Raw genomic sequence first — 19,166 nt, 5'->3', positions numbered from 1 at the left:
AAACTGAAGTAGACAGACAATACACTGAGAGATTATATGTAAGAAGAAAGCCAGTTCTTCGAGTTGTAAGAGAAGGTTTTATTACCAGTGCTATTTACATAGAAATAATACAGCCTTGTCCCCACCCCCCCCCACCCCTTAAATGTGCACAAATGCGCACACACACACACACACACACTCACACACTCACACATGCGCAAGCAAACACACATCCTCAAGTGTTCAGGCACACACACACACATGCACACACAGCCACACACCTCTTGTATTCAAGGATGTCTCAGAACACCAGAAATAAGACACATTCTTTCTAGATCTTATACAATGTCCAAAGGAAATCAAATCAAAACAATATTCAAGTAGCGCTAACTCAATGTGGACATACAGCATTACAAGTGTTTATGGGATGTTTCGTAATGAGTAATATCAGCTATCTTGGGCAGGGTGCCATCTTTCAATAGCAGTATTAAAAGGGAACATGACATTTTGGATTGGATTTTCAAATTGGAGCCCTAATGACACCCTGAAAGTACAGAATTATCTTCTGGCATTACTTTCAAAGGAGAGAGAGCGATAGAGAGAACTTGCAGTACAATATGCACACACCCAGACTCTGCTGTTTCGAAGAGGATGTTTGATTTTGTGTGTCTAACAAACGTGGCCACTAGATGGCAACGAGAGCCTCGGAGCAGACTGGTAATGTCACAGATGTAGTCTGCCCCCTCTTTTGTTTTCTCCCTTTAGAGGAAGGAGACCTCAGCTGTTGAAGGAGATTCTCCATTATGGGTTCAATGTTCTTTTGAAAATCATTTCCATTAAAACATGTTTTTTAAAAGGGAGAGTAACAAAGGGAAGGTCAGGTGAAGCAGTGCGCGGAGCAGAACTATCAGGGCCGCCTGGATGGGTGTGAGATTTGTGTGTCTGCGTGTGTGTGTCTGTATAATTGTGTCCGTGTTTTGAATAATGTTAAAGACATCCTTCTTTTAAGCTATGATCAAGAACACTTTTTGTGCATTAAAAGACATTTGGCTTAGTTGTGTGGAGAATGCCAATGCCAGTGCAGTGTGTGTGTGTGTGTGTGTACAATTTCTCTCAAGCAGCAGCTTTTGATCAGACATATTGTCTTACAGAAAAATAAATTTTAAATGAGCAACGTTTTTGAGTAAACATATCCTGTCTTGATTGCCACATATGTATTTGTATATGAGGATTAAAGCATGTATTGAACCTGGTTCTTTGTCTTTTTGAAGGTAGAGCGGCAGTTTAGAAATAAAGACAGGTGTAGAGCAACAGAATGGAAACACCTACACTGCAAGGTTGTTTAAAAATGTGGTGAGAAATAAAGACAACTAAAGATGTCCCCTTTGGTATTTCTCTCTAATGTGTTCCTAGAGCATTAGAAGATACCTTCGTTAACATTAAGGGGAAGGCGAGAAGCATTTTGCTGGGTAGAATCACAACTTTTATTTTAATAGCTCAAGTCCAGTAATCCAGGAAGGGATATGCTTTGGAGTGTCTACTGGGCAGCAAATATTATTTTTTTTCCGTTAAGCTATCCCATTCTCGATTCCTTTTCCATGTCCATCACTTCGTCAGCTGTCAAAATCAGTCCGTGATTTTAACAAGTCCATAGAAATTTCAGTTGTACTTTTCAGTCCGCAATGTGGGTTTTTTTCCCCCACATCGTTCATCTCCTGAATTAACAAGGCTGACATTCAGCCCAGGAATAGTCCCTGTGGTTCGTCCTCTACCAAGCTGTGGTTTCTCCCATCTCCTGGCCTTGGTGGGACATAGGGGCGCTGTAGCTGGAGTTACTGGCCAATGAGAAAGGGGGACTGGGACCGCCACCATATGCTTCCCCGGGGACAGGCTGCATGGAGCTCGGTAAACCCGGCTCCGGACTAGGGGTTTCCGCATGGGAGATCATGTCCGTGAACCTTTGGTCATCTGAAGGGTGGTGGCCTGATCCCTCCATGGCCCCGGGCCCAGAGCCCAGGATGTAGGGGGACTCGGCTGGTGACTGAGCTTGTGAAGACGGAGGACCGTGGGGGAAGAAGTCGTAATTACTCCCTGGTCCGTAATAGTCACCTTGATATTCTGCGGAGGAAGAATACCCAGAATTAGACTTTCCATCCAAGATTTGAAATATACTGTACATAGACAACATTCACAGTTCCCCAGAGCAGTGTTTAGTTTTACACACAGCTCCACACCTACCTAAGTGGTGAAATTGATCATGTCCAATTTCCAACCAACCGGTCTCCAACAGCCTCATTTGAGTGTATAAACAACTCCACACCTCTCCACCTCAGTTCTCTCGCCTTTTGCACACTGCATTCATCTCTCTCACTCATTCAGCTCGCAGCCATGCGTGCACCTCGATAGATTCCCCGGCTGAAACTTCTGGATGTGGATGAGGAACTCCAAAATGAGATTCCAGCCTCCCTGCAGCCCTGCCAGGTCTTGTCAGGTACATCTCTTTGTCATGTCTGATGCAGCTTTCAGCATCATCCCTTTCCTCTATCTCGCTGGGCTTTGGCTATTTCCTGAGCGGCAAAGATTGCTCCCCATTATTACATGCATGCAATCCATCTATGGCTGCAACTAATATCATTGATTATTGTGAGGCTTATTTTCCTGATTGTTCAATAAAGTTCCCAAGTGTAATGATTCCATCTAAAGTTTATTTATATATATAGCATGTCATTTTTCCCAGATAATCAATTTACCGTCAAAACAAAATAAAGAAAACCAGCAAATACTCTCACTTGAAAAGCTGCAACCAGAGATTATTTAGTATTCTCGCTTGAAAAATAGTTGATACATTTGTTTTCTGTCAGTCTCTCTAATAAATTAACTGTTTGGACTTTTCCATCCAATAATTTTCTCCCTTTTAATTACACCTCGCTCCACAGTTTTAACTAGCTCCCGCCGCCTCCAGCATCGCAGGTACCTCTTTAGTTCGTGCTCTCAGCTTGAGATTGTGCCACTGCTGTGTTTTATTCACACGGTTGGATTATCGATAGCTTTCCACACGAGTTCAATCAATCATCATCGTGACAGACTCGCCCCATTCTATTTTTTTATTTGGATGTCAGTTGCGCTGCATCGCGAGGCGAAATCAGCAAATCCCTTAGACGGTAAGATAATTCATTAATGCCCACAAATACACAGACACAAAGCACAAAGCAATATGTCTTCTGTAAATGATTGCAAACCTATGTGACACTTTGTGAATTCATTCAAGAGCACAAATACAGGGAAAGTCAGAGGACCTCCAAAGTCATAGGCATTCACTTCAAAGAGCCCGCAGCACAAAAAAACACCTTTGATACAAGACACAATGATGACTGAATACATTCGCAGAAAATCTCCAGCACACACTTGGATTTACACACGTTTCCTGGCAAACCTGTGACACTGACAGACATGTTTATGCATCTGAGAGACGTCTGCACATGTTTGGTACCTCAACAGGAATCTTCACGTTCATTCTACCAGGGTGACATTCTCATACATTATTTATGAACGGAGAGACACAATACATCCAGGAGCCAAGATATGGACAAGGTTAAAGGGTCAGTTCACCCAAATACATATGCAGATAGTTATGTATTTTTGTGTACTTCATTTCCACAAACAACGTCCCTGTTGTCTGATTAAATGACTATTTTATCGGCCGTTTGGATGAAAACTTGATGATCTGCAGAACCCTCAGCAACAAGGAAGGTGTTTCTCAAAATTAAATGTTTCCAGAATGGTGAGTCTTCAAAGTGAGATTCCATTCCAGTCTATTATACATCTCAGAGACAGAATCTCACACTTGGACAATAAATCCAAAAGCTGTAGATTTTATTACAGGACTATCTTTGACCATTTCTAGGTGTGAAACTGGGTGAACTGACTTTGTTTTTGTTTCCCAGCAGTGCACAAATGAATCCAATCCGATTGTCTTTGAGATCAATGCATCCAGACTACATTTTACCATAACCAACCATCACTGCTTGTTATTATTTAACATTTTGTGAAATAGATTTATTTGCTTTTCTGCTAAAACATTTACATGAGAAGATTTATTCCACTCTCACATCTGCCTGTTGAATATAAACTCTACAACCAGTAGCTGCTTTGCTTTGTTTAACATAAAGACCAGAAACACAGGGACACAGCTAGCAAGTCTCTAACCAAGGGTATAGCAAAATATGCCTACCAGCACATCTAAAGCTCATTAAAGCTCATTAATTAACATGTTATATCTCATTTGTTTAATCCGTACGAACTCCTGCCATCGCCGTGAGGTTGCCAGGCAACCAGTGGAGGCTCCAGAGAGTTGCTGCGCCCGGCCAAGAAATAGTCCAGCGCTTAATTCAAGTGAAAACTACGAATTGTTGCACACTTACGTTTCTGCACGGATTTAGCAAACAAGATATAACATGTTTATCTGTAGACTTTAAATAAGCTGTCGTCTTTCCTTACCATTAGATTCTTGGCAATAGTCTTATATATATATATGGCACAATTACGGGTGTGGTATCGATCCTGTCTAATTCTTGGCAAGAAAGTGAATAAGTGTGTTCCCTTGAATATTTCCTTTAATCCTACACCAGGGACTGATATTTACATTGTCGTGAAATCTGGCGACCACAGTCATCCTGACAACGCAGCCAGAGTCTCACAGCAACCAAATACTCAACAGTCTTGTGACGTACCATGAAGCTTTCCTGAGTTGTTGATCAGAAAACATACAGCCAAAACCCTTTATACAGGATTCATCAACTCCACGCTGTCACATCCCTTAACCATAACAAACCTCCACCTGCCTCCTGCGGCCAACCACTTCCATATTCTCCAAATTTACATCGCACTCTGCTCCAAATTCCCTCACTTACTGCGTTCAAACTCCAGTTGAACTGAGATCGATGGCAGACTTTTTCCCTGTGGCCCAGATGTTGCACTAGCATTTCTCCACCCCCGCCATATGCTCTTCTCACTCCTATTTCAGTCTTAACAGGCAAAATGGGGAACTAACAGGTTACAAATCAAGAAATAGTATATATTGCCCAATTACAGCATGTGCATTTATTTGCTTTTGGTGATTATCAAGAGAAACAATAAGAGGTGACATGACTTTCACAAACGAGCTAATTATTTGATCTCACCAACAGGCCCCTGTTGGTTTTTGCTGACCTTGAGAATACACAACAAGCCTGTGTTGTGGACTGCGTGGTGTGTGTGTATGTGTGTGTGTGTGTGGCTCTGCAAACTATAATTACACTCACACATGCAGATGCACCACACCACACAGAGGCATCCCTCCCTCTCAGCAGCGGCAGAGGAACATAAGGAAGCAGCGAGCTCAGATAAAGGCGCAGACTGGCCTGTGCTGCTGCGGCACAAAAGGGTGTGAAAAGCAACGTGCGAAGAAAGCAAGATAGATGAGAATGGGGGATGAAGGTTTTGTCCTCCGTTTTCCCCTCCCACTCCCCGCATTGAAGCCTTGACGGCTCCAGTTTATTGTATCCTCGATGCAGGGGCCCTTCAGGTAGATGTGCAGGAGCTGCATAACAACCACCGGCTCCTAACACCGTCCGTCAGAAACAAGCTGACATACATTTCTACCAGTTCAACGTGGTGCTGCTGCTGTGTTTACTTCTTTTTTTTATCCAGAAGACCAACAGATGCTTAAATGCCTTTTTTTTAAAATGTTTTTTACAAGCGTTTCTTGTAAAGAATGATGATTTATTTGAAGGTGTCATTCCACCCACTAGAGATCAAACTGTATTCTGGCATGTTACACATGTTAGAAAAGAACTAGAGAGTAAAAAAAAAATGTTTTCACATGTGGAAAACAGAATTGAGAGTAGAGACCCTTTTACTATTTAACAACCACAAATATTTGCCAAAAATCCAATGTGAAACTTTTCTGTGGAAGTAACATTTCATCCGTTTTTAAAGGCGAGCTGCTCTGTGTGTCAGGTCAAGGCTGCACATTGTCCTTAATTTGTAATAATCCAGTCAGTGAATGACAGTGAACTCCACAGACACCTCCATGTGTTTTCATCAGACCTGAGCCTGACAAGAGTGAATGCAATTCCATTACTAGCTTTATTGCTAAAGCGGATACAGCTATTTATAGTTCACACATTGTTTTAAAAAGCGTTGAGGTTTTTCTGTAGAATAAAAAGCATATTTTGACAAGAATCCTAAAGAATACGTGTCTGTTAACCCTCCATTATTGCACAGACTCTTTTCTTTAAAACATTAAGAAATTAAACTTCTGCTGAATCGACTCTAATGTGTTACTTTCCTTGAAAGATATCTTCTTTTCTACCTGAATGACTTGTTGAGGGCATGGCGGCTTTATTTTCATGAAGTTATTCATTTTTTTCAAGCACCGAGTTATATTTAAACGGTGTAAAAGGTAAAGGGTTAGAAGACGCAGGCTTCATCTTGATCAAAACTTAGAGGGCCGTACCGAACAGCCCGGGAATCAAATCCCACAAAAACTGAGTCGTCTTTTTGATCTCCAGAGTTTTATATTTGCTGTTTTTCATTCTGTGTTGATGAATGTATATTATACAACACTGAAGTAAATGCGACCCATACTGCAGCACGTTGACTGTGAGCTGTATAACCAGTGTGTGACAGTTAAGCAGGTTTTATGGTTACTATTATTTTGAAGATAAGGTCTGTAGAAACATATTGAATAGTGCCCAGGGTTCGAGTCACATTAAGGTCTGATCATATGATTGAGTAAATGGAAAGATTACAGAAAATAATGTGTAGTGCAGAGCAAACACAGTAGAAAACAACCTTTATGCAATCTCCTTGCACCCTGATAACATACTATGCTATTGCTATTCACCTGCAGTAGCATATACTGTATTCAGAGAGGGAGTAAAACCAGGATATGGATTGTATTTTTTATTTGCTGAATAAAATAATGTTCCTATACGGCACATGAATATTGTAATAATCTAAAGACATGGTGTTATGGTGTACTGAAAGATATAAGACATACAGGCCTATAGGAAATGTGCATTAAACTGTCACTGTGTGTGTTATCACAAGCTTCATTTCTTACCTCCATAGTAACCATAGGCCCCAGGTCCCAAAATGTCTGCATCCTCCAGCCTGCCTCCCAAGGGCCTCATCCTCCTCGGGCCCCTAAAAAAGGCATGCCGCCGTGCGCCCAGAGCACTCAGCTGCTTCATTCGTCGCTCTTTGGATCTTCTGTTCTGGAACCAAACCTGCACCACACACACACACAGTTAATCAGCTGATCTCATCATTTTCAAAAAGGGTTTGAGGTTGAACTGCAGCCTTCACAGATCAGTTTATCTTTTTTCTCTGCTCTGTTCCTCAGTGCTCCAGCAATCAGTCAAACCTTCTCCTACGTCATGCCAACTGTGAAAATCACATCGTCTGTGAGAGTCAGGCTTTGACACAATCGCTACAAGATGCACTCTGTTGCATCGTGTAACAAGAAAAAATGCCAGAGGCACGACTGACAAAACTTAATTTGAATCCTGATCATTTTTATGTAATTTCACTGATATTTAATTTCATGCTCACAGTTACAGAGTTTGTTTAGAATTCAAATCAGACGTGAAACGTTGTTTATGAAGTCAAGTTTTCTTTTCTTTTGTCGATAGGTTCAAGCCTGGAAAGTTCTTCAAAAGGGCCCTAATTAAAAAACCAGCAAACGTTTCTACTAAGACAATGTTTCTGCTTCTTACCAAACATGATCCGCATTCTCTGACATGGCTGCATTTCCTGTATGATAGCCAGTACAGCCTCTGTCTTTGTTTGGTATTTGGTGTTATTTCCTAGACATCAATGTTAAAATGGCTTTAAAAAAAAACAACTGACTCTTAAGAGCTGAAAATTCTTGGATAAAAATCCATCCAAACCAAATGTAAAATGAAAATGTTTTCAATGCCAGGTCAGAATCACACAGATAAGATCAGTTCAGTATTGGCACACAATGAATGGAAACACCAGAGGCTTTATTTGCCTCTAATTCACTTAGTTGGAAGGAGCTTTTTGTGTATTAAAATGGAAAATATTTACACAATATTACAAATTAACAAAGACGAAGTCAGAAATGAGTGAAAGCATTAAAAAAAACACTATTTTGAGTTTAACTTTGCACCTAAGATACAATATAACATGACACTTGTAAGATAAAAAACCCACTTTGTGCTACACTGTCTCGGTCATGAAAGTGTTTTCGTCCTGCAAAAATAAGCTGAATAGCAAAATACTACAAATGCACCCCAACAGACAACCCAATGCAACTCAGCACAAGTTAAAATAAACAGTCAAAGCCATAAATCAGAGTCTAAAAAGCTTATCACCAACGTTAAATAAGCTGTCTTTGAAGAGGAACAAAGGGGGATTTCAAAAGTGCAAAACTACACGCCATATGGAAGAATGTCTGCATTATAAGCACATAACACATCTTGTTTCGCCTTTTGCATCACTGCTGCATAATGATGTATGTTCACACCAGCGAGGCTACACCAGAGGCAGAATCCCACTGTGCTACAGATTAACAAAAACACACTCACACACAAAAAAAACACCTAAAACCACTTAGGCTATGCTCTATGTGCTCCAGCGGCAAAGGCGACACCTGCTTATTGAGAACAATCGTCTAACTGTAGGGTACATTTTTATGGAAATGCTCTCGCTCCCCTCGAGAGAGCGTTGCTTAGGGATTACATCCACATGCTGGAGAAGCAGCGTGGCTCACAGGGCTCCCCGCGTTGAGAGCAATGGTATTTAACACACAGTGAACGAGGAGGAGGATGACGAAACACAGCCTCCATTTTGGCTCCAAGCAACACAGCAACAGTCAGGGGTGGAGACCATGGACAGAGGGATGGCCTGCCTGACTGACTGACTGACTGACTGACTGACTACTGACTGCCTGATTGATTGATTGACTGACTGACTGATTTATTGATTGATTGATTAATTGCTTGATTGATTGGCTCGGCTCTGTTGATGCACACACGCAAACAGAGACACACAACAACCTGCAGTGTGATGATACAGATGAGGCGGTGGAGAGGCCCCGGTCTGCTCTAATAAGCAGTGGGAGCAGGCTGTAAGTGAGTAAGAGCAGAGAGGTGGGAAAGGGGAGGGTGGTATGTAAATCTGTGAAATCAGCGATAATTACAGTGAGTGCACAAAAAGCCACATCACAGTTGGCAGAGATGGTGCTAATCATCCTGACACAGTCTGCACCCAGACACCAAGTGTGTGTGTGTAAGTGTGTGTGTGTCAGAATGAAAAGACAGACAGACAGAGATAGGTCCAAAACAGTGTGCGATTGTGTTATACTCCAAAGCAGGTTTGTTTGTTGGGGTGGTGGGGCTTCCAGTTGCCTTTGGCAAAAACAAAACTAACCTTTCATTAATTTCATGGCTGTGGAACACGAATGATCGCTGAAATAAACTGCTGTCTGCACAAAATAAATGACAGTCCTTAAAAAACATGGTATTTATTATATCCATGCATCAGTAAATTGGATTACTGCATCTTAATTTCAGGGAATAAATTGATGCCTGCAGGTATGGAAACAGTAACGTGGAAATTGGAGGCAAATTGGAGTTTTAATTTTAGGAATATGGAAATAACAGAGTGTGAGCAATTAATTTTTTTAAAGCTCTACATTAAATTAAAATGCGCAGCTCTGTAAGAATTACTATTAAAGTTATAAAAACACATCGGTGTATTTTATTAAAAAATAAATATCACAACCTGCATTTCTGTGATAACAAGCATGGGTTTGTTATATGGAGATAGGAAAATATAAGATTGAGTTTGCTATTGTGCATTTTGCTATAGTGAAATGACAAAACATATTCAAATGGAAAAAGGTCAAATGTATTGTCATCCGTGTAAATGTGTATTGTAATGTGTTTCTTATATGAGCTCATTCCAGCAAATGGAACAAACAGCAGCTCACACACAGCAGCTTGAACGTGGATCTATATCCTTTCTCACAGACAACATCGTGTTTTGACGTTTCTCCAGCAGATAATGGGGCCTTCAATTAAACGTTGGAGTAGAATTAATGAGTAATTCCACTGATTTATAATCCGTCAATTCTCTCTAATTTGTCTTTGTCCTCCCTCACTGCCAGACACGCACGGAGACACAAACGCACGGCGGTGTGTCTTACCTGGATCACCCGCATGTTCAGTCCCGTCTCCTGGGCCAGCTGCTCCCGGATGTGTCGGGTCGGCTTCGGCGTGGCGACGAACGCGGCCTTTAACGTTTCCAGCTGTTTGGCCTTGATGGTGGTCCGGGGCCCCCGCCTCTTGGTCCCCGAGTTCTGCTCCTCGTTCTCAATATTGTTCGTTTCCTTATCTGAGGACGTTGAATTGTCCGTCTCTTTTATGTCGTCCTGAGTTGGGTCCTGCAGATCCGGCGATAAACTCCTGTCTGTGCACGACGACACTGGAGGAAGGGGGGGGGGGGGCAAACAAGAGGAAGGTTACGATCCGTAACTGTGAGGGAGGGGTTCCGCTTTTATCAGGCCTGCACATGCACGCATGCTATACTGAAAATATGCATCCATAATATCTGTCAATTAAGGGCACTTCAATTGTATATTTGCATTTTTCTCCATGCAAATATTTTCTTATATTTTACTTTATATATTAAACCGAACATGATTTTTTTTTGTTTCTCACTAAATGCAAATAAATTCACATGTGCGCACAAGACGTGAGCGAGACGTGGCCTGCGTGACACCGGGAGAGCGCAGGGTGTGGAGTGAGGCTGATGTCCTCATGAGCTCTCTGAATAAAAGACAGAAAACTGAAGGGGCTGCACACGCACACACGCACACACACACACACACACACACACACACACACACACACACACGGCCACAGCGGCATGCTCGTCCCCAGCGGACCCTGACGTACAATAACAGAGAGCCATTGTCCTGTGGAGGTAAATATTGAGGCCATTCATCTGACAAGGTTGTTGTGACATGGTCTCCACGGGCCCACTGAAAACGCTCCACAAAAACAAAATCTTTACAGTGCGTTTGGAGCCTCCACACTTGCCTCGCCTTTTGTTCCCTGCAAGGCCGCTTGCCATTTTATATGTCAGGTGTGCGTCATATTCATCCACTCGGTGCGCTTATGTTAAACACACAGCGTGGACACAATGGGGATTGTTTTGAGGAGATATATGAACAAACACACACATCCCGTGGCCTCTTATCGCGTTGATTACCTGAGTTCAGGTTGACTTCCTTGATGGCACCGGAGCTCAAATAATCTTCTTTGCACACGAACTTGTTTTCGTCTATCACGTAGAGTTCCTCCCCCGTGGACAGCTGCTTGTTACACACCATGCAGGTAAAGCAGTTCAGGTGAAACACCTTGCTGCGCGCTTTACGCACCAAGTCGTTTGGCGAGATTCCCTGCAGACAGCCCGCGCACTTTGTGCCAAACCGCCTGGATAAAAAGGATAGAAAATAATGTTAAATATATATATGTATGTATATATTCTTTAAATATAATTGCATGATTTTGTTAAGGCACACACACATAACAGAAGCGCACAAAGGACATTTTAGAGAATACTCATGCTCGTATTTTAACTCAACATCGTGTTATAGTTAATATCCAGATTCTACAAAAATACAATTTGATGTCCACATATATATATATATATAACTTATGTGCAAATCAGTGCTCGACTGATGTAAGGCATTATTAACAGCATCATTGTTTGGTGGGAATATACTGTAACTAAGAAATGCCTGAAATCGGGCCAATATCAAATTGTACAATGTTAGAATTCCTATTTAAACAACAATAATAATAATATTAACTGTAATAATATATAATAATAATAATAACAATAATAATAATATTAACACTCATATTAATAATTATAATAACAATAATGTAACATGATTATGTTTAAAATGTATTTAGTAGGTAATTAGTAAACTATTATTTACAATAAACACACCAGCAAACAGAAGCATGTCTCCTATATCATTTCTATATAACTGACTGACAGTATAAATAGTGGCTGCTGGATCATTTCAAAGTACACGTCAGATTTTCCTTTATAAGAAATAGAGACTCATAATTCTGATGGAGGTGCTCTGACAATAACCCCACGAAAAACGTATTAGTGACAATCAACACATTGTGGCACAGGAATATATTATGGGATTAAGCGGGAGTGGGAGCATTTTAGCGTGGAAATCTTCTCTTAATCCATATTCACCCGCTTAAATACCGGGTGGGAGGACTCATCAATTCGATACACAAATAGCCCCCCCTCAAAAAATAAATAAATAAATGGGGGTGAGTGTGAGAGAGAGAGAGAGAGAGAGATTGGTGGCTGTTTACAGTTATTTATCTCCTGCTCTGATGCTTCATTATCAATATTAGCAGTTTTGAGGCTCACACACTGGGCCTGCTGTACCTGAGGTTTCCTGGCGGTGTAAATATGGGTGGGTGGGGGGTGAAGTTGGTGGGGATGCTTAAGCCTTTGGGTGAAAGCAAGCACTCCTTTTGTTTTAACACTAATGTAGCCTTGTCTCTCCATTTGCAATGGTATCGTCCCCCCCCCCCCCCACACACACCTCTCCCTTTCACATGCAGGGCCGAGCCTCCCCCGGCGAAAGGCCTCAACTCTACTTACACAACAAATGGACACATTAGGGTGATTACTGTTTCGCCTGGCTAATGGTCGGGCCATTTAAAAAAAAAAAAAAAATCCAGCCGCTTGATGGGACCTGCGGTAATATGACGACCGGGGCCGCGCGGGGCCAATAATGGGCCCGTCCCGACAAAGGCTCGCGTGTCTCACATGTCATTAGACAATTTGGGTAGAAAATAAGTGACGCGTGCACAAATGAAAATGATGCAAAGAGAGAGCGACGGGACAAACAAGAGCTTCACTTATCACTCAATTACCTGAAACACTTTTTGAGGGACTGTGGAAGCGGTTAATAGCCTAATGGTTGTTTGGGGAAAAAAAAGTGTTGTCATGGAGCTGGAAAATAGATAAAAATGATAAGCACTGAGTGCACGTGGATGTGGAGTGAAATTCAATTTTAGGTGTCATTTTTTATTATTGCAAAGGGCCCCATTAAAAGGCCACAAGGTCCATGATAAAACCAACATTTCATTCTAGAAATAAATTAAAACCCCAGATTTTAAAATAAATGTTTCAGTTAGATTTATGTATTATTGTTATATATTAATTCAACATGCAACTTGTTTAATTTTGTCCTAATGGAAGTTAATAACAGTGGCCTGAGCAGTTTGAACCCATGGCTTCATATTTTTGACCCCTGTGCTCACAGAATTTTCATCTTGATGACATACTATTATTATTGTTGTCATTTGAAAGTTATTTTCTACTCTTCATCTATTTAATTAATCAATATTCCATCCATCCCTCGGACATAAGGCGCGCATTGTTTTGAAAACTGGAGTCAGAGCTTGATTCTGAGGAGCTCATGTGTCCAGACCCTGCGTGTTACCTGAAAAAGTCCATTTTGCAATAGAGCTTCCCGTCCCTGGAGAAGCACTTCTCCGTCAGGTTGCAGTTGCAGTCGCAGCACTGGACGCACTTGGCGTGCCAGGCTCTGTCCAACACGTTGAGGAGGAACCGGTCCAGGATGGGCCGTTCGCAGCCGGCACAGTGGACCATCATGTCTCCGGCCTGCAGGACGCCGAGTGCCGACCTTCCCACACGGACTGCGCTGCTCGGACTGAGGCAAGCCGGGTCACCGCGGAACAACGTCTTGGCTCCGGGAGGTGCGCTGTCAGGCGAAAACTGTAGGAAGCTCCCGTTGAAAAAGCAGCGGAGTGACAGTCCCTGGAGTCGCTGTAGTCCTGGTCCTGTTGGGCTGCTGTCCTGGCACTTGTCACAATCCACAATCCAGAAGAGAGGAGCGGAGCTTTCAGCCGCGCCAGCTGATGGAGTGCGTAATGGGCAGAGCGAGCATGTTTTCTCACGAACACACAGTTAAAACACCATTAATCAAAACGTGTTTATTTGTAATACTACATCCCGGGCTCGTGCTTTGTTTGGGCTCCAGTCATTTCCTTCGGGCTCACCTCACGTCGCCACTTTCGCATCACTGTGCCTGGGTTATCACGAGGTTCTACCAGCCGCTGCGCGCAGCCCGCGCCCAGATTGGATGACGCCCTTGTTAATTCCCGTGCAGCGGAGCCAATCAGAGCGCAGTTGTCATGGTTACACGTTCATAGCTGTAGCCTCGAAGCGGACCCGAATCTCACGGCGTGCAGGAATACCACGGCAGTGGAAGCAGAGTGGCGCTTCTAAAGGCCAGCGTGCATGTGGAAGGTTTCAGGGAGACGGTCGTGGAGACATCACCGGGGGAAATGTGTCAGCTGCAGGGGAGGTGGTGCAACACAACAACCTCTGTGCAACATCTGAGCGCACTTTTACCTGCAAAGTCCAAAACAAGGGGACGGTGAAGGCTGCGGAAGAGGCAGCGGGGAAGGGAGGGCGACTTTGCATGTCAGTGAAATGAATCTGATTGCATTGCAATGGGAGTGGGAGTAGCCGAACAAGGGCTAAAGCTACACCACCTCATAATGGCCTTGTGACAAAACGCTCCTGCATCACACACAGTGCGGCCGTGCAGGGGGACGAGGAGGGGCCGCGGGCCTTTTCTCATGCAGAAAGCCATTTACAGGGAAATGCGATGGATTAGCTGCAGCTCATCAATAGGGAGAGCCATGGTCACCCGGTGCTTTAACAGAGTGGCCACCAATCGAAGGGAATCTCAGTATTTACCCACAGCCTTGTTTTGTTAGTTGCACTTAAGCAAACATGCAACTCGCTAATTCACCTTCGTGGACGGCCGAGACTGGTTTAAGCATTTTCTTTGCACCTTAATGGAGACTCATTTGAATGACTGTGGCTGGAGCTGTGACTCGTTTTACACGTTTATAAGACAACATTTAGAGATGAACTTCTATCTATCTATCTATCTATCTATCTATCTATCTATCTATCTATCTATCTATCTATCTATCTATCTATCTATCTATCTATCTATCATCTTTCTGTATACTAAAAGTCTGTGGGTTAAATTCTGCGTGTCTTTTTCCACCCACAAGTTAACACATTATTCCATGATTATTACTATTATCACTATACAATTGTTACATTATAAGAATACACATCTTTACATTTTTGTTTCTGACAAGCAACAACAATTATGAATACAATCACACTTTTTTTTATTGTCTTTAAAAATTTGATTTACACATATTGTACACTGACAACAATTTCCTTGATCATACCAAAAGAACCAAAGACAGAAAATAATGCTGAAGAATTGCCACCAACATGCCCTGTTTTACAGTAATGTGTCTTTCTTTATTCATATATTTCTTTGCACTCTTCCAGCCCTGGATATTTGTTTTCAAGAATGCATCCTGTTTTTGACAAAGTAAACTGCTGTTGGTGTGTCAAACCATCTGAAGAAGCCCCCCCCCCTCCCTTCACACACACATAAACACATGCACACATACACTTCTCAGCTGTGGCTCTACTGTAGCTGTAATTTATGTTTTTCTTATCAAAATTTCATCCCTGACGACAAATGTGGATTTACACTCCAGGTAGCAATATGGTTTAACCTGAGTAGATCAGGTCTTCGTAGAGACAAGGCCAAATGAACCCCCCCCCCCCTCCCACACACACACACACACACAATTATCCAAGCTCCTCACACAAAAAAAGCGAGAGAGGAGGGGAGGGGCACACAAAAAGCCCACGGTGGGAAAAAGAGCATGTGAGGCAAATGCATCCAGTCCTCTTGATTGAATGTAGCCACATCACATTGTCCATGTGGATAAAAAGGCTCTGTTTGCTTTTGCTTTGCTGTGCTCTCCTGTGCACACCGTACTCCAGCCCAAGAACGAGACACTCACCTGCAGAGAGACATGAGGGAGCTGTCCGTGGTACCATAGACAGGAAGCACCAAGGACAGCAACAGGCTTCACCACATGCAGCTCATACTCTGTTCGGTAGACAGTGTGTGAATGAAATCTGTTAATGGATACAAAAAACATTGATAATAATAACACTAACCCTCCTGTAGAAATATAAAATATTTTTTTCACATTTTCAAATCATCTTCGTCCTTGACCTCAGAGGACTTTGCACCTCATATTATTTGTAGCTTTATGTCATGCCACATAATAATAAGACAATTAAATAAGAATGTACAGGAAAACTTTTAAAAAGCAGTTTTAGCACATTTATGATGCAATTGTTTGCTTTGTCTATTTTGCTGTATCACATAAGGATAACAAAAGTCATTCCTTCCAACCCACGTATAAAAAGTCCCAATAAAATAATAGAATTTAATTAGAATTGTCTACAATCCAAAAGTAAAGCTCAGTTAAATCTACCCTGGGATTTATTTTAAGTTTGGATCCTTTCATTGGTGAAATCCAAGGCAAATTAGAGAAGCCTTTACACAGGATGGTGGGTTGGTTTGTCATTAACCACAAGGAATAAAGATCAGAAAGCCTTCGAGCTGACTTGAATTTGCATAAGAGGACTCATGGATGATTTGTAAATCAACTAGGAACAATTTGAATCAACCATTTTATAAATTAATTAACGCAGTATATAGCTATTTATTTTGGAGGATAAGAGCTTTGTTTGGACACTACAACATGTTTACACAACCATACAGACCATCACAACACATATTTTCAAGGATCAACATTATGAGTGGTTTAAGTATCAGTCCTCTTCTTTTACTGAGAGGCCTTCATGAAATATTACTGCAGCCGCACATCTGTCCCTCTCTTTTTTTGGTTTGTATTGCACTGGTACAAGGAATCATTTAACCACAGTCAGAAATGTCCACAAACCCTTTAACACTGGTGTCTCTTCAGTCCAGGCTCCTACAGAAAAGCACAGGCTGAGGGAAGGTTAACTTTTGAATAATCAATTGTAAAATATATATATTTTTTAACCTTGGTGTTTGCTGCCATTGCTTCTATCCCACTATGGGATAGAAGGAAGCCAACATGGGAAATAAAGGGATGGATATAAATATAAACAAAAAAAAGGTGCATGTAAATGACATGAGGGGAGAAAAAGAGAATATACCCCCACACACCAAATTCATCCTCACTGGTCCACTCTGCACCATGACAGCCTGGACACCTGAGCAGCCCAGGGTTCCTCCCTTCTCCTCCTCCCTCCTCCTGCTGCTGCCATTCCATGCATGCGGTGTCACCCCAGCCCCAAAGACGCGCACACACGCATACGCGCTCGCACACATGTATGCTCAAGACCACCTCCAGGGCCCCTCTTTGGCAGGGCCAGTCCCAAGGGAGAGGTTAGTATGATGGATGTCTGATTGGTAGCCCTCCCTTAGGGCCTCCCTCTCCGTCACCTCTCTGCGCTCTGAATTAAAAGGCCGTTTGTCTCCTCTGAGTCCTCAGCTGTAGAGCGCCTCTCAGAGAGAGAGGGAGACCATTACAGAGGAGGTTGTCAGGGGAGCCATCAGAGCCCGGACACGCCTGAGGGACTCTCTCTTTCCCCTCTATCTTCCCCCTGCTCCCGTCTCCTCCTGCTGAGCACCACCAACACCTCTATCCTACTGGAGGCAGCCAGGCCTTAGCTCACAAATATATAAATATTCAAGGCCTCGGTTACCCTCATGCATCTATGCCCTCGTATGCAAGCGGGGACACACAGGCATGCACAGATATCAAACACGTGTAATTTGAGACAATCTGATGCTAAAATAAATGAAAACATACAATTACAGTATATGAAGTTGAAATAAGGAAAGGAAAACCTGAATTCATAAGCTGTAAAACTCCTTCTTATTAACAACAAAACACACAGAGAATTGGCTGCTCCAGTATTACTATGTCCAGTTTGACCAATGATCAATGAGGGCTGACGTCACCAACTGCAGCCTAACATACAGCAGTGAGTCAGTGTGATGACATTACATCAGTTCTCTACATGTGTAACACTATCACATTCACCATTATGTCACATAGGCGGCTGTTCAGTAAAGGTGACAACGGCACACTTTAAAAGATAACACAGGTGTTATTCTCTGCTTTTTCTCATTGATAGTGAAGTCCATTGAAAGACCAAAAGCAGCAATGCACTGGGAGCTGAGTACTGTGTCATCCAACCACTTCCACGCAGGTATTCATCATTTTTCTGAATGGTCACACTCATGCATTCAGTCTGTCCTGGGAGACACTCATGGGGCTGTGCAAGAGAGAGAGAGAGCTTGAGAAATGTTCAAATCCTGCACCTCCACACTCCTGTGTAACTTGTTTGAGAGATTAGTTACGAAAAAGTGTCTGACATAGCACCTCAACAACACTGGAAAGATGCAGGAAGACTTTTCAGATGCCGCTCAATCCTCTGACAGTCACTTTGAAGAATATCGACCTCTTCACACTGTCTTCCACCTTCCAACTTTTTAACCCTGTCCCAAGCTTCCTTAACTGCTCAAAAAACGTTATCGTACTCATGCGATGAGGTGCCTCATTCAAAAAGTGGTAAAATGCAGGCTGGGTGACGGAAACACCTTTTCTGTTCTGTCGTAAAAAAAAAAAAAAGAACTCATACGACATATCAAAAGAAGAAGATGACAGTGAAGCTCTCTCTCAATGTTTTCTCCCACAGCAACTGGCTTGTTTCTTCTTCTTCACGGTTTATTGGTGGTTGAATATAGCTTGTGTTTGTTTCTGATATGTAACCGTTACTTCTTCTACTGTTTCTTACAGGAATGTGTGAGGTACTGCCACCATTGCCAAAATGTAGCGTAGCTTATTAGAAAGAAACACGTCTAATTCACATTTTCTTTTCTTTTTTGTGCCACCATTAACAAGTTTGCTTGTCAATGATATGGAAAGACAGCTACTCATCCCCATGCCTGTTAACCTCACACTACATATATATCTTTAAATATATGTGAACTGAGTTCTTTAAAACAGGGACGCTGTGAAACTAATTAAAAATGCATTGCAATCAGGATGAAAGAGAACATTTTAAATTTAGTGCAACAGTGTGGTTCACTGTGTGAAGAACACATGAGCTCTTTGGCACAGAGAAGTATGATATGTAAAAGCATT

At 42.3% G+C, this 19,166-nt stretch overlaps 1 protein-coding gene across 1 annotated transcript; it reads right to left on the bottom strand.

Annotated features, from left to right (window-relative positions):
- Positions 1–1,439: 1,439 nt before the first annotated feature.
- Positions 1,440–14,242, bottom strand: lhx5 (LIM homeobox 5). Its single transcript, XM_020081596.2, has 5 exons — positions 13,541–14,242; positions 11,263–11,486; positions 10,196–10,473; positions 7,085–7,250; positions 1,440–2,097 (listed from the first exon to the last, which is right to left on the bottom strand). The coding sequence occupies exons 1-5, from the start codon at positions 13,711–13,713 to the stop codon at positions 1,748–1,750; spliced, it is 1,191 nt and encodes a 396-aa protein (XP_019937155.1). The 5' UTR covers positions 13,714–14,242; the 3' UTR covers positions 1,440–1,747.
- Between the last annotated feature and the right edge of the window lie 4,924 nt (positions 14,243–19,166).

Source organism: Paralichthys olivaceus, chromosome 18 (assembly GCF_024713975.1).
Source record: "Paralichthys olivaceus isolate ysfri-2021 chromosome 18, ASM2471397v2, whole genome shotgun sequence".
Classification (NCBI taxonomy): Eukaryota; Metazoa; Chordata; class Actinopteri; order Pleuronectiformes; family Paralichthyidae; genus Paralichthys; species Paralichthys olivaceus.
This window is presented reverse-complemented; position numbering and strand designations above follow the sequence as displayed.

Coding starts and splice junctions, on each gene's coding strand:
- lhx5 (XM_020081596.2), bottom strand. CDS start 13,713: ATGATGGTCCACTGTGCCGGCTGCGAACGGCCCATCCTGGACCGGTTC. Junction 7,251..10,195: donor TGAACATGCGGGTGATCCAG/GTAAGACACACC, acceptor TGTGTGGTGCAG/GTTTGGTTCCAGAACAGAAG. Junction 2,098..7,084: donor GGCCTATGGTTACTATGGAG/GTAAGAAATGAA, acceptor CTTCCTCCGCAG/AATATCAAGGTGACTATTAC.